Source organism: Mustelus asterias, chromosome 22, assembly GCF_964213995.1.
Source record: "Mustelus asterias chromosome 22, sMusAst1.hap1.1, whole genome shotgun sequence".
NCBI lineage: Eukaryota > Metazoa > Chordata > Chondrichthyes > Carcharhiniformes > Triakidae > Mustelus > Mustelus asterias.
The window spans coordinates 8,802,563-8,818,419 of record NC_135822.1 but is presented as its reverse complement, the minus strand read 5'-3'; the positions used below and the strand labels follow the sequence as shown (position 1 = coordinate 8,818,419).

General features: G+C 48.7%; 1 protein-coding gene across 7 annotated transcripts in view; it reads right to left on the bottom strand.

Annotated features, from left to right (window-relative positions):
• Positions 1 to 15,857, bottom strand: part of samd11 (sterile alpha motif domain containing 11) — a 328,960-nt gene that overhangs the window by 131,727 nt on the left and 181,376 nt on the right. For 6 of the 7 annotated variants that reach the window (XM_078238728.1, XM_078238731.1, XM_078238730.1 and 3 more), the window contains one exon: positions 367 to 456. In XM_078238728.1, coding sequence (XP_078094854.1) covers positions 367 to 456 — 90 coding nt within the window. The remainder of the gene's footprint in view (positions 1 to 366; positions 457 to 15,857) is intronic. The other variant, XM_078238729.1, reaches the window with a different exon arrangement.

Here is a 15,857-nt window from a genome sequence, read left to right as displayed (position 1 = left end):
CCTCCTTGTTCTAAAGCCCTTTGTGAGTTCCGTTACTTTAGTTCCATCTTCTTTGTCCCCTTTAACCCCCACCAAAAGTCCTCACTTTCCTCCCTCTCGATTTTGTGGCAATGGATAGTCCTTGCATCCGTGGTCCTCTCTCTCACTCAGTTCAAGGGCAACTAGGGATGGGCAATAAATGCTGGCCCAGCCAACGACACTCATGGCCCACAAATGAATAAAGAAAAGGAGGAACTAGAGGATTGAGTGGAGGGTTGTGTGGGGGGCGGGGGGGGGGGAAATTACTTTAAAAATGTTACCCCAATAAAAATCACAGGACAGTAATTTTGTTCCTCTGTAAGCCATTTGTCAAAATTGGGCACCTACCCTTTGGTGACTCACTTCTTTGCCTCTTGATTTCCGGACAATCGCTATTGTTGCTTGGTGAACATACTCTCCTCTTCCCTATAATTTCATCTGTGGGGGAAAAAAGAAGAGACAAAAGAATATTCATTATACTTCCCTCTTCCACCAACACTGACTTTGACACGGACTTCTGTCGCTTTGCAATGTTGATGCATCAGTAAAAATTCATGACAGGAGTCCAGTTGCTTTTACTTTTTTTTTCCCCCCTCCCTGCCTTAATCGTCTGCCTTCCTGCTGCTGTAAATTAGGGATTTTTTCCCCCACCCTTTTCTCAACTAATTAATCCCTGTGTCCTCTCGCCTGAGAAACAGAAAGCTCACACTAAAAAAAAACTGACCTTGCTTGCTCTCTGTCTGGATAAAATACTTCAACACAGGCTCTATGTATAACATGCAACGCAAAATGTGATCACTCCACAAATGAACCCCCCCCCCCCCACCCCCCCCAACCACCTCCACCCCCACCACCGTATCTCCATAACCCAGGCTGCCAATTTTACCTGTGCGTTCTCAAGATTGTTTTCAGAAGCTCCCTCACTTATTTCCTTCCTCTAATCTGCTTCCTTCCCCCCCCTCACCTCCCCACCCTGCATGTTGCTCTGATCCTCCCTCCTTGTTCTAAAGCCCTTTGTCAGTCCCGTTACTTTAGTTCCACCTTCTTTGTCCCCTTTAACCCCCCACCAAAAGCCCTCACTTTCCTCCCTCTCGATTTTGTGGCAGTGGATAGTCCTTGCATCCGTGGCTCTCTCTCTCCCTCTCTCTCTCTCGCTCTCTCTTAACCCCGACGCCAGTTTTTGATATACAATTACAGCATACACTGAACAGATTTAAAATCAATATGTCCCTAATATTACTGGTGAGGCTGAAAGCATGATGCTGCATACAGGCAGGAAGCACCAGAGTGTGCGCATTTAAAACAACAAATTTTCAGCTGTCAGGTGTTTATTAACCAAACTGAGGAGACTGACACATGCAGTAGCATTCATTTCTCCTGACTGATGAATTCAGAATGCTGCGGATCACTTATTAAATCCACACCAGCCCTTCCAACACGCCTTCAAAGTTAAGCGTTACAATCACTGGGAGAGGGGGGGATAAAAAAAAAGGCACAGCGGCTTCGATCCCTGGCTTGTGCTGACTTAGCCCCAAGCAGCATAGTAGGCGGTGTTGCAATTGTCCTCGAGCGCTCTTAGACTGAGGCGGGTTGGCGGTGGTGGTGGAAGGGGAGAAATAAATCTGCCAGCGTTCCCATTAACCTTTGCTGGGAAGTGCACTCCTTTGGAAACGAGGGGCAAAGGCAGGGGCCGGGCCAGCCACGATGCCGTCCGCGGCCAAATAGCCGGCCAACCCTCACCATCTTTGCTCACAAATCAGAGAATCCCCGCAGTGCAGGAGGAGGCCATTCGTCCCATCGAGTCTGCTCCGACAGAGCATCCCACCCAAGCCCTAGCCCCGTAACTGCACATATTTACACCACTTACACCTAACCCACACTAAGGGACAATTTAGCATGTCCAATCCACCTAACCTGCACATCTTTGGATACTAAGGGCAATTTGCATGGCCAATTCACCTAACCTGCACATCTTTGGATATTAAGGGGCAATTTGCATGGCCAATTCACCTAACCTGCACATCTTTGGATATTAAGGGGCAATTTGCATGGCCAATTCACCTAACCGGCACATCTTTGGATACTGAGGGGCAATTTGCATGGCCAATTCACCTAACCTGCACATCTTTGGATACTGAGGGGCAATTTAGCATGGCCAATCCACCGAACCTGCACATCTTTGGACACTCAGGGACAATTTACCGTGGCCAGTCCACCTAACCCACACATATTGGAACACTAAGGGGCAATTTAGCATGGCCAATCCACCTAATCCGCACACCTTTGGACTGAGCACCCGGAGGAAACCCACGCAGACACGGGGAGAATGTGCAAATTCCACATAGATGGCAGCCAACCACTTGGAGCAAGGTATCAAAGAAACTAATGCGCACAACTCTGCGATAACCCCAGGAAACTCGCTTTACAAATGAACAAATTCTTATCTCAAAACCAGAGTAGCTTGCCAGGACAACATGTGCGCACACATACACACAGGCACGCAAATGCATGCAAGACTCAGAAAAATATTGTCCAGGCCAATTGGTTGAATCCTCCCTCTTGTGAGATTAAAAACCCAAGCACCTAGTAACCTTTAAAAACGAGAGAGAAATTATTTCCGAACTAGGATGATTACCATTTACGCAGCAGGAGTTCAGGACTATAAGACTCCGGTAACATGACGAAGGGGCAGTCTACTTCAATATAATTTGAAATATAAGATCAGCAAAGTGGCAAGAAAATGGATGTAACGTCATTAAAAGCCACAGGGCCAGGGTCAATTTAGTTATCTTTTTTTTTCCCAACAGTTTCGAAAAATCAAAGGATGACTTTCAGGAACGGAGCTGGCCTCTGAGTCAGATACCAAATTCGAGCAATTCTTCAGCCTCATGAAATGCCAAGAGTTTAAAAAAAAAACTCCTTCCCCTCTCCCAAAAAAATAATCACTTTCAGAAAGCAGTTGGGGAAGGGTTGGGACTGTGAAGGGTTCCGCCATTTTGGAACGCTGTCGTGCAAACAACAGAAAGAAAGCAAACAGGGTTTCATCCCAACCCAACATTCCTGGATCTTTATTTCTCACAGGAGGCCCTCACTCCCAACTATAACTTATAGATACCAAAAGTACGCAACGGTTACGGAAAATTGCTTGTGAATCCAAAATTCGTACGCTGGCCACGTGGGTCTGGCATTAAGAATCATAAAATTCCCTACAGTGCAGAAGGAGGCCACTCGGCCCATCGTGTCTGCACCAACCATAATCCCACCCAGGCCCTATTCTCGCAACCCCACATATTTACCCTGCTAATCCCCCTGACACTAGGGTCAATTTAGCATGGCTAATCGACCTAATCCGCACATTTTTGGAGTGCGGGAGGTAACCAGAGCACCTGGAGGAAACCCACGCAGATACGGGGAGAACGTGCAGACTCTGCGCAGACAGCGACCCGAGGCCGGAATTGTACCCGGGTCCTTGGCGCTGTGAGGCAACAGTGCTAACCACGATGCCACGGATAGTCTGTAGGTTAAGTGGATTGGCCATGCTAAATTGCCACTAGTCTGTGGTTAGGTGGATTAGCTATGATGGATGTGCACGGTTCAGAGATGAGGCCAAGGGTGAGCCTGGGTGCGATGCTCTTCAGCAAGTCAGTGCAGTCTTGATGGGCCAAATGGCCTCCTTCTACACTGGAGGGATTCTACGAGTCACACCAGTGGGATCATCTGGTCCAGCTGACGGTGCACCCCCACCACAGGCTGCCCGACGGACATAGGGTGGAGTAAATGGGAAATCCCATTGACAGCGGTGGGACCAGAAAAGCCCGCCACCAGCCAACGGCACGCCGACTCCCACCCCAATAAACACGCCGCGGACAGACCAGAAAATTCCCCCCACCGAAAAATTTCACTTGAAAAATGTAATGTTTTTGCTCCATTCCCCAATGAGCTGCTCCAAATCAGCAGCGCAAGAAGCTGAACTAATTGTGTCGTAAGAACATTAGCGACAGCAAGCTCTTGGCTTCCGAGTGTGGAGAGAGCTCCAGTTGACAGAGGATGAGCGGTATAAATAACTCAGCAGTAAAACTTAAAAGCACCATCCATAGTTTGAACGTTTTGTAAATTATGTTTTTAATATGGGGCCCATTAGTTGTCAAGAGTTTAACGAGTAGCCTTTTAGTCACTCTGCTCAGGGAGCCATTTTAACCGGGGCTGCTGAAGGAGTGGTAGACCCCATATTATTAGATGCACTGCAGGGAATTAGGTTGATAGATCCTGTTATGATGATATACTGCCGCCATTATATCACTCCGGTAGTTCAGCACGTTGCAAGCCACTTGGGTCTTGGCGCACAAGTGCGATACAACTTTTATTTTCCATGGATTCAGCAACAAGCCTGTTTAGCAGAATAATAAATAGCCTCTCTTTTTTTTTTCCCCAGTCATTTCCTAAGAATTCAGTTTCTCCCTGAAGTCCATTAGCTATCCTCCAGCCTCTCACACATGGCACCCATTAAACAACATCAGTCATCTGCCCGACCACAAGGCAAGTATCAACTAGCAAACCTTAACCCCTGGCATCTGATGTCCCAGTAAGAAGTTTAACAACACCAGGTTAAAGTCCCACAGATTGCCACAGGGTGGCACGGTTGTCAGCACTGCTGCCTCACAGCGCCAGGGACCTAGGTTCGATTTTGGTCTGTGTGGAGTTTGCATGTTCTCCCCGTGTCTGCGTGGGTTTCCTCCGGGTGCTCCGGTTTCCTCCCGCAGTCCAAAGATGTGCAGGTTAGGTGGTTTGGCCGTGCTAAATTGTTCCTTAATGTTCCAAGATGTGTAGGTTCGATGGCTTAGCCATGATAAACGTATGGGAGTTACATGGATAGGGCAGGGGAGAGGGACTGGGTTAGATACTGCAGGCGGCACAGTGGTTAGCACTGCTGCCTCACAGTGCCAGGGAGCAAGGTTTGATTCCCGGCTTGGGTCACTGTCTGTGTGGAGTTTGCACATTCTCCCCATGGCTGCATGGGTTTCCTCTGGGTGTTCCGGTTTCCTCCCACAGTCCGAAAGACGTGCTGGTTTCGAGCATTGATCCGAACAGGTGCCGGAGTGTGGCGACTAGGGGAATTTCACAGTAACTTCATTGCAGTGTTAATGAAAGCCTTACTTGTGACACTAATAAATAAACTTTACTGGGTCAGAGAGTCAGTGCAGACTCGATGGGCCGAATGGCCTCTACTGCACTGTAGAAATTCTATGATTCCCAGCAAGGGGCTCACCAGACACCGACCAGGAGCGGGGAACACTGGTTGATTAGTTTTTGTTGTTGTTTATATGGGGACCCAGGCATTGGCAAAGTGCCAATCCAACCGAGAGCAACTAATTCAGCACGGGAGAAAATAATTGCGGGTGCCGCAAATCTGAAATAAAAACAGTTCAGAAATACTTAGCAGGTCAGGCAGCATCCGTGAAGAGAAACGAGACTAACATTTCAGGTCAATAATCCTTCAATGCCTGATGGCATGAAACATTAACTCCAGTATTGCTAAAGAAAGATACAGGCTGTCAAAACTTTTCATCTTGTACTCATCAGGACAAACGCAAGAATACAAAACTTCAAAGGGAGCAACACATTATGCTGCATGAGGAAAGGGTGCTGATTAGTTGGCAAGCCAACTCTGATTGGTCGAGGCATTGCCATGGAGAACACATCAGAAACTATTGCTCCCCACCCTTTTGCTTAATTCTAAAATTGCCTGGACATGTTCCTTTTGCCTCCAGGGCACCCTTTCCTCATGCAGCATAATGTGTTGCTCCCTTTGAAGTTTGGTATTCTTGCGTTTGTCCTGATGAGTACAAGGTGAAAAGTTTTGACAGCCTGTATCTTTCTTTAGCAATACGAGAGTTAATGTTTCATGCCATCAGGCATTGAAGGGTTATTGACCTGAAATGTTAGTCTCGTTTCTCTTCACTTAGCCTCCAGGGGGCAGAACCCTGAGCATAAATATATGTAGCTTCTAGCAAGCTTAAGTGAACCTGACTGATTATCTTAAATTGGTCGTTTGTGTAATAATTTTTTTTATTCATTTGTGGGACATGGCTGCGCATTTATTGCCCATCCCTAGTTGCCCTTGGAGGGCAGTTGAGAGTCAACCCCATTGCTGTGGCTTTGGAGTCACATGTAGGCCAGACCAGGTAAGGACGGCAGATTTCCTTCCCTAAAGGATATTAGTGAACCAGATGGGTTTTTCCGACAATCGACAATGATTTCATGGTCATCAGTAGATTCTTAATTCCAGATATTTTTATTGAATTGAAATTCCACTTTCTGCCGTGGCGGGATTTGAACCCGGGTCCCCAGAATTAATAGTCTAGCGATAGGCCATCACCAACACTCATTAACTCTCTTTCCCTCTCCACAGATGCTGGCTAACCTGCTGAGTTTTTCCCGGGCGTTTTCTATTTTTAACTCCGCACAGACCTGCGATCAAACTCCTGGCTGAGGATCGTGCAGTCACGCAAGTTAGCCGCCCAGGGAAGCTTACCCTAAGGTTTACCCAGAGGTCAGCTTTCTCCATCCTTGTTGCCAAGAGCTGAGGTTTCAAAGCTGGTGGGATAGTTTCACAGGATTGTTGAAACAGACTGTGCCAAACTCATATTAAAATGAGAATGAGAACATGCAAAGCTGACACTATAACACTTATCAACCACAGCAACTTGGAATTGGCAGAAGCAATTTCTGGAACTGGACCCATTTCCCTTACTAATTACCCTGGGGTACTAATTAAACGATAATGAATGAGAACACATTCATTAATTAGTCATTAATGAATGCCAGCGTGAGCTTAGACTGAAGACACAAAAAGTTGCATAATGTGCCACTCACTGAATTCCTTGAAGTTTCTTCTCAAGATACAGAAGCATTTCTAATGAGTTTATTCAGGAGGGGAGTGGAGCCCCAACTCACAGAAAGCAGTGCCTGTCGCTGGCCGCACGCTGGTAAACACAGACATGGTTGCGGAGTCATCCATCTGACACTATGTTCAGTCCCACTCTGCAATGTCACAGTGGGTCCGATGGGCTGGTGGACCGCCAGTTTGCTCGGTTGGCGAGGTGGCAAGCATGTGGATCAGATTAATGCCAACAGTGCGGAGACCGATCCCCGTCCTGGCTGAGATAGACTCGGCATGGTGGTTCGCACTGCTGCTTCACAGCGCTAAGGGCCCGGATTCAATTCCGGCCTCGGGAGCCTGCACATTCTCCCTGTATCTGCGTGGGTTTCCTCCGGGTGCTCCAGTTTCCTCACACAGTCCAAACATGTGCGGGTTAAGTTTAAGTTTATTTATTAGTGTCACAAGTAGGCTTACGTTAACACTGCAATGAAGTTACTGTGAAAATCCCCCAGTCCCCTGGTTAGGTGCATTGACCCCGGATCGTGGCGACTAGGGGAATTTCACAGTAACTTCATTGCAGTGTTAATGCAAAGCCTTACTTGTGACTAATAAATAAACTTTAAACTAGCCGCCACATTCCGGCGCCTGTTCGGGTACCCTGAGGGAGAATTTAGCACGGCCAATGCACCTAATCAGCATGTCTTTCGGACTATGGAGGAAACTGGAGCACCCGGAGGAAACCCGCACAGGCATGGGGAGAACGTGCAGACTCCATGCAGACAGCGACCCAAGCCGGGAATCGAACCCAGGTCCCTGGCGCTGTGAGGCAGCAGTGCTAACCACTGTGCCACCATGTCGCCCCTCAGGTTAGGTGGATTGGCCATGTTAAATTGCTCCTTAGTGTCCCGAGATGTATAGGTTAGGTGGATGAGCCATGGTAAATGTGTGGGGTTATGGGGATAGGGCAGTTTGATGAGCCTGGATAAGATACTCTGTCAGAGAATCAGTGCAGATCCAATGGGCCAAATGGCCTCTTCTGCACTATAGGGGTTCAATGACTCGGGGCCTGTCTCCTCCCCTACCCAGAGTAAAAAATTCACGGCTCCTTGCTGCAGTTGAGTGAATAATCACCAAGAAACTGCCTTCGGTCAGGGAACTGAAGAAGTGGCAGTGTACATCCCCATTTTCAATGTAATAGGGGACCATCATCTGGCCCCGGAGGGAGAGAGCTTCAGCTGTTGGGTTGCCAATCCTTCAGGATTGCCCCGGAATCTTCCAGGAATTGAAAATTAATCTCCGAGACAATGCTACAAGCAAAGTCCGGGTGAAGAAATATCAGCTGGAATTCTCCAACCTCGCCCGTGGCTGGGATTTTCCAGTCCCGCTGCTGTGAACGCAGATTTGGCTGGGCACCAAATTCTTCGATCTCATTGGAAGCGACAGGTTTTTTAAAAAAAAGTTTCTTTATTAGTGTCACACGTAGGCTTACATTAACACTGCAATGAAGTTACTGTGAAAATCCCCTAGTCACCAGACCCCAGTCGGGTACACCGAGGGAGAATTTAGCATGGACAATGCACCCTAACCAGCACGTCTTTCGGACTGTGGGAGGAAACCGGAGCACCCGGAGGAAACCCACGCAGACACGGGGAGAACGTGCAGACTCCGCACAGACAGTGATCCAAGCTGGCAATCGGACCCAGGTCCCTGGCACTGTGAGGCAGCAGCGCCAACCACTGCACCACCGTGCCACCCAGTCCAGAGAATTCCGGCTGCCATGGGGCCATTAGAAATGGGAGTGTTTTTTTTACACAAAAACAAATGCTTTCAGCACTTCTTCTATTGATTAGTTTGTGAAAACATCAAGAGACGATGGCAGCTCACCACCCCGTTTCTCATTGGCAACCAGGATCAGCAACAACTGCCGGTCTTGTCATCAACACTCACATCTCATCAATGAATTGAAGATGGCTCGACTGTGAACTGATGGGGGTGAGTGGAGTCAAGAGGTCACGTGAGGAAATCTCCAGGGATATGCCCAATCGGAGTTGTTATCCCAATCCAGTTGCTCGGTCGGAGACCCGGGGAGATTGCCATGGCAACAGGAATTGGGGGGGAGGGGGTTGGTGATAAGGGCATTCTCCACAGCTTTCTGGAAGCTGCCATGTCCATCACACCAGTTGGAGGCTTCGGAATCCAGCCCCACCTTTTGCAATGGTTTATATTCTTTTTAATTATCATGTGATTAAATCGCTGGAAGAAGGACTTGTTATCTGTCCATAGAATCATAGAATCCCTCCAAGGCAGAAGGAGGCCACTGGGCCCATCGAGTCTGCACTGCCAACAATTCCACCCAGACCCTATCCCCGCACCCCACTTATTTACCTGCTAATCCCCCTGACACTAAGGGGCAATTTAGCATGGCCAATCCACCTAACATACACATTTTTGGACACTAAGGGGCTATTTAGCATGTCAATCCACCTAACATACATATTTTTGGACACTAAGGGGCTATTTAGCACATCAATCCACCTAACATACATATTTTTGGACACTATGGGGCAATTTAGCATAGCCAATCCAGCTAACATACATACTTTTGGACACTAAGGGGCAATTTGGCGTGGCCAATCCACCTAACCTACATATTTTTGGACTGTAGGAGGAAACCGGGGCACCAGGAGAAAACCCAGGCAGACATGGGAAGAATGTGCAACCTCCACGCAGACAATGACCCGAGTGTTGCTGTGCAGGGATGGGGGTGGGAGGGAGATTTGAACAGGAATTCTGACCCTTGTTAGTTAGTGTCTACAGAAAGGCATTCGCCCTGGCCAAAAGGGGACAGAGAGGACTGGGACTAGCGGAGTTGCTCTTGCAGGGAACTGGCAGGGACACAATGGGTCGAATGGCCTCCTGGTGGGCTGCAACTGTTCTTATGATGCTGTTGTCCCTGGTGTGTGCAAAGCAACTCTCCCATTCCGAGCCTTCCCAGAGAGCGTGGGGTGGATAGAACGTCCAAATGATAAAGCGCAAACCTTTTTTTGGAAATGTGTGCCTGGCTCTCGAGCGGAGATATTTCGGGGGTTTTGTTTCCCCCTCCCCATCGAAACAAATCTGCCACAGAATGAGAAGCTTAAACACTGAACTGAGACCAGCTGAGAGAAGTGTTATGAGGCTGGCAGATGACCAACCCAAAATGTTTCATCCGCCTCCACTTGACCACTTTTGCGAGCGCGCTTGATAAATATTCACTGATGTTTTCCGGGAAAAAAAATGCACAACAAATAATTTAATAGCTCGCAACCTGCTCCAATCCACCTCAGCAGCCAACCTCTAATCATGCTGCGTTTTTACCCTGCAGCTAACAGACAGAAAGACTGAGGGAAGCTCATTTTCTGGCCTGGTGGGTAGCTAACCCTTAACACCATTTTAAAAAAAAAGTCTGCCTGCAATTCATTCGGCCCTCTCCGGCTCAGCAACGAGAGAGAGAGAGAGAAAATCAGTACTAATGTCCAGCCTGTGACAGCTTTGACAGCCAGGATCCTTAATTCCCTTTCCTGAGTCCCTTAATCTGTCATCTTTATCAGGCTGGGTATGTGTCAGGCAGCATACAGAAGCCCTCCCTGTGATCAATCTCAACATTACAACTGACAGAATGGTGCTAATAACTTATTGATCTCATGTTTGCCCCGTCCTGCTGGGCTGAAAGACTGCCATCGACCGCCTCTTCCTCCGGGGAGAGTGGGAGAGCATTATAATTGTCTCGGGGTTTTTTGTGGGTTTCATTTCTGTCCTAGAAAGCACACACACACACAAAAAAAGGAGGGGTGCAGAAAACAGCACCGGCGACTCCCAAACGAGACACTGATTAGAGTGTCTGCCAATGAAGCCAAAAGTGGCAGGGCAAGGGGGTGCGGTTATTGGAAAAGACACATTAAAACCCACACACTGCTCCCCACTTCTATCAATTCAGATCCAACGGCATCAAGTGATTATAATCCTTCCTCATTAAATGTGTATTAATCAGCGCAGATTGCACCAGTTGCTTCTGAGAAGGATGAGCAGCAGCTGAGGACCCTCCCCCCACCCCCTGCCCAAACCCACCCCCCCTGATTAAACACAATCTGGGAGAGAAGCCGCCACACTGGAGAGCGGGGGGAGTCTCCAGGGCTAAGCCACAAAGCCGCAGCTAAGTCTGCCGTCCAGACGGGCTAGCTGTCAGCTTGTAGCCGATCCAATCCCAGTGGCTAAGGGCAGCTTTTGCCCATGGGGGGGAGGTCGGTCATCATCATATGTCCTCCTCCTCCCTCTCAAATTTAATTATGCCCTTCTCCATCACGGTGCCTCCCCCCCCCCCCCCCAACCTCTGCTGTCACGGAGGCACACTGGCCTTAGTGCCCGGGTCGACAGCTACTTCCGACACTCCGCTTCCCAGAACTGTGCCTCCTGATTTTGGGAAATCAACTGACTCGCGTCAAAACAGAACCGCAGACTCCTCTCCGCACGCTGCGAAGAATTAATTTCCATTCCCCCCCTCTCATCCAGCGGTTTATTTCATCCATGATCCAAACGAAATTAAATCGGGCAGATCATGGCGTATTGGCTTTAAACCCACTGCAGGGCAGGTACATTTTTATCATCACTCAAACGCTACCAGTTTGTATGTGTTTAAAATTTATTTATTAGTGTCTCAAGGGGGGGGGGGGGGAGCACAGTAGTTAGTACTCGCTGCCTCACAGCGCCTGAGTCCTATTCCCAGCTTGGGTCACTGTCTGTGCGGAGTCTGCACATTCTCCCCGTGTCTGCGTGGGTTTTCTCCGGGTGCTCCGGTTTCCTCTGAAAGATGCGCTGGTTAGGGTGCATTGGACATGCTAAATTCTCTCTGTGTACCCGAACAGTCACCGGAGTGTGGGGACTAGGGGATTTTCACAGTGTTCATGTAAGCCTTACTTGTGACACGAATAAATATATTTATTGTGGTTGCATCGCAATAAATTTACAAGTATATTTATCAGTGTCACAAATTGGCTTACATTAACACTGCAATTAAGTTACTGTGAAAATCCCCTCATCGCCTGTTCAGGTACACCTGAGGGAGAATTTAGCACGGCCAATGCACCCTAACCAGCACATCTTTCGGACTGTGGGAGGAAACCGGAGCTCTCGGAGGAAACCCACGGAGACATGGGGGGAACGTGCAGACTCTGCACAGACAGTGACCCAAGCTGGAAATTGAACCCGGATCCCTTGCGCTGTGAGGCAGCAGTGCTAACACTGTGCCACCGTTCCACCTTTGAGTGTTCCAATAGCCATTATTATGAACACGAAAAGATTGATGAAGTTCCCTCCAACACGTGAAAAACGCCGAGATCCACATTAATGAGATTTCCCTGTTTTTAAAAGCATCCATAACTCAGACAATTAGAAACACCAACAATTGACATTGGCCACTGCTTTATAAAAAGTGCCACATTCAGACCACACAGAGTCCTGTCAGAACACAAATAGGAACTCGCTATACACTGATTCAAGAGAGACATACTGAATAGATTCTACCAATTTCCTTACAATAAAAACAAACTGTGTTTCCCATAATCAAGAATTCATTAATGAATAATCCAAGTCTCAAACCAGTGAGGGTTGTCCCTTAGGTGACTGACTTCTGAGTAATGAATCGACACTTTGGAAATCCGCACACGTTCACTGACATTTATCAAATTGTCTTTCTACTCAAATCTTTGTCAAGTTGATTGTCCAAATTGGAATCAGATCCTTGGAAACTCAGCTTTCAACTTGACCCCAGAGAAACCCGAGCTAAACTGGCTTAAGGTCTTCCTGAAGGGGCTTTGAACTTTATGGGGTAAACTTTCACCTTTGCGACCACGTGGAGCAGATTGAATGCTCTTTACACAGCCAACCTGACCTGGGGAGGCAGTGGCGTAGTGGTATTGCCGCTGACTCGTAATTCAGGGACCCGGGTTCAAATCCCAGCATGGCAGATGGTGAAATTTGAATTCAATAAGAATTTGGAATTGAAAGTCTACTGATGACTATTGTCAATTGTCATGACAATCCACCTGGTTCACTGATGTCCTTTAGGGAAGGAAACCTCTTGTCCTTATTCAGTCTGGCCTATATGTGACTCCAGACCCCAAGCAATGTGGTTGACTCTTAAATGCCCTCAGAGATGGACAATAATTGCTGACCCAGCCAGTGACTCCCACACCCTGTGAGAGAATAAAAAGTAATGGGCTGAAGGGGTGATCCATCCCACCAGAGTGTGAAGGTGAAAGCCTTATTTGGGCGGCACAGTGGCACAGTGGTTTAGCACTGCCGCCTCACAGCGCCAGGGACCCAGGTTCGATTCCCGGCTTGGGTCACTATCATAGAAATCATAGAAACCTTACAGTACAGAAAGAGGCCATTTGGCCCATCAAGTCTGCACCGACCACAATCCCACCCAGGTCCTACCCCCATATCCCTACATATTTTTACCCACTAATCCCTCTAACCTATGCAACTCAGGACATTAAGGGGCAATTTTAGCATGGCCAATCAACCTAACCCGCACATCTTTGGACTGTGGGAGGAAACCGGAGCACCCGGAGGAAACCCACGCAGACACGAGTAGAATGTGCAAACTCCACACAGACAGTGACCCAAGCCGGGAATCGAACCCAGGTCCCTGGAGCTGTGAAGCAGCAGTGCTAACCACTGTGCTACCGTGCCGCCCACAGATTTGTGTGGAGTTTGCATGTTCTCCCCGTGTCTGCGTGGGTTTCCTCCGGGTGCTCCGTTTCCTCCCACAGACCGAAAGGCGTGCTGGTTAGGTGCATTGTGCGTGCTAAATTCTCCCTCAGTGTACCCGAACAGGCGCTGGAGTGTGAATTTTCACAGTAACTTCATTGCAGTGTTAATGTAGGCTTACTTGTGACACTAATAAATAAACTTTAAACCTTAGTCAGACATAAATTTTACCCCAAGTCTCCTTTCAAAAACATCTCATCCAGCAGCGTTCAAAGTGTGCAGTGTCGATCGAGGTGGGATTACAGTTCGAATCCCTCCCTCTGCTGATCTCCCGGTCTCAGCTCGGAGAAGGTCTCCTGGCCTCCCTATACACATGTGGAAATTTGAATAGGAAGATTTGTGAGCCTCTACCTCTTCCTGCTAGCAAGCTCAGAGAGATGCTCACCTGGGAGCAAACCTCCTGGACGAGGAATGTAGCCTTTCGGGATCAATGGGGGGGGGGGGGGGTGGTGGGGGGGTGGGTGGGGGGGGGTGGGGGGAGGGGAGGGGGGTGGAGTGGGGGGGGGGTGGTGGGTGGGGGGGGTGGTGGGTGGGTGGGGTGGGGGGGGTGGTGGGTGGATGGGGGGAGGGGGGGTGGGGGGGAGGTGGGGGGGATGGGGGGGTGGAGGGGGGTTGGGGGGGGAGGGTGAGGGGGGGAGGGTTGGGGGGGGGGAGGTGGGGGGGGTTGGGGGGGGGGGGAGGTGGGGAGAGAAATCAGTGGAGGAAATCCACAAAGCAATTGTAAACCCTATGCCCCGAGATCACTATGGTTGTAAGGAAAAGAGGCAGACAGAATTAGACAAACTGGATCAGAGGATTGGGCTTGTTTATAGACACAGATCCAGCCGATTAGAGGAGCGCTAAATCCTTGCTTAATGCACAAACCTTCAGATTTGCTACCCCACCATGTTAGGCAGCCCTGGCTGCTCATCCCTGTATGTGTGTCTTTCCCAATTAAGATTAAAGCATCTCCAGCAATCGCTTCAACTCAAGTTAAGGCAGATGTGCTCGTCACAAAAACACCTTGATCTATTCTGTGGCTCTTTAGATCTTTTTTTTGGGGGGGGAGGGGGGAGAAATATATATATATTTTGGTTCCACAGCTGGAGACAATTTGATATGAAAGTACAGAATCTGTTTGAAATACTCTATTGCGTTACGTGGTAGGTACAGTCTTCTCTAACAGGTAACAACCCTACATTGGGACTCACAGCACACAACCCTGCAATCTGGTCAAATGTCTAGACTATCTTTTTAAACCATTATTTTTTTTTTAAAATACCTGCTGCCTAGGACTCTGAGTCTTTGACTACCTAGTAACAGATGCCTGTGAACAAACCGTAAGCTCCTTTTACAGCAACTTGGCACTCGACCAAGATTTTTATCACACGAATTTTGACACGGGCAGACCCAAACCTCTCACTTTCCAGCTGAAGCCGGGTTGGTTGCAAATACAACAGCCAGCTTCCTGTGAGCGGAAAGGTGAAAAAACAAGAAGTGTTCGCTCTGTCAAACAACCACCCCATGTTCTTTACCAATTCCCCTGGCCGTTACTGAAGGAGTAACTCGGGGTCTATCAATCTTACCAACTGAGGTTCCCTGTTCCCTCCCCAATCACGCCCAACCCACGCCAGGCGGATTCCCAGTTTTTCCACGCTCGCTCCTGGGGCTGGGAGGTCAGAAAACCAGGCGCAGACGCCAGGTTAGCATCAGTCTGCAGCAATGTATTGTTCCACTCTGAGCCAATGGTGTTGCCAACCTTTCCTTCACCCTCTCTACATCTCCAAGGCAGAATTATCATTTACTGGAGAGAGGTCCATTCGCAGGGACCTTTCCCAGTGACACGTTTGGCGGAATTTTACCGCCCCGCCTGCCACGGGAATCATGGAATCATAGAAATCAGTCTAGAAGGAGGCTATTTGGCCCATCAACCCCACTCAGTGCCTATCCCTGCAACCCCACCCTATTTACCCTGCTAATCCCCCTGACAGTAAGGGTCAATTTAGCACGGCCAATTCACCTAACCCGTACATCTTTGGCTGTGGGAGGAAACTGGAGCACCCGGAGGAAACCCACGCAGACACGGAGAGAATGTGCAGATTCCGCACAGACAGTGACCCGAGGTAGGATTTGAACCCGGGTCCCTGGTGCTGTGAGGCAGCAGTGCTAA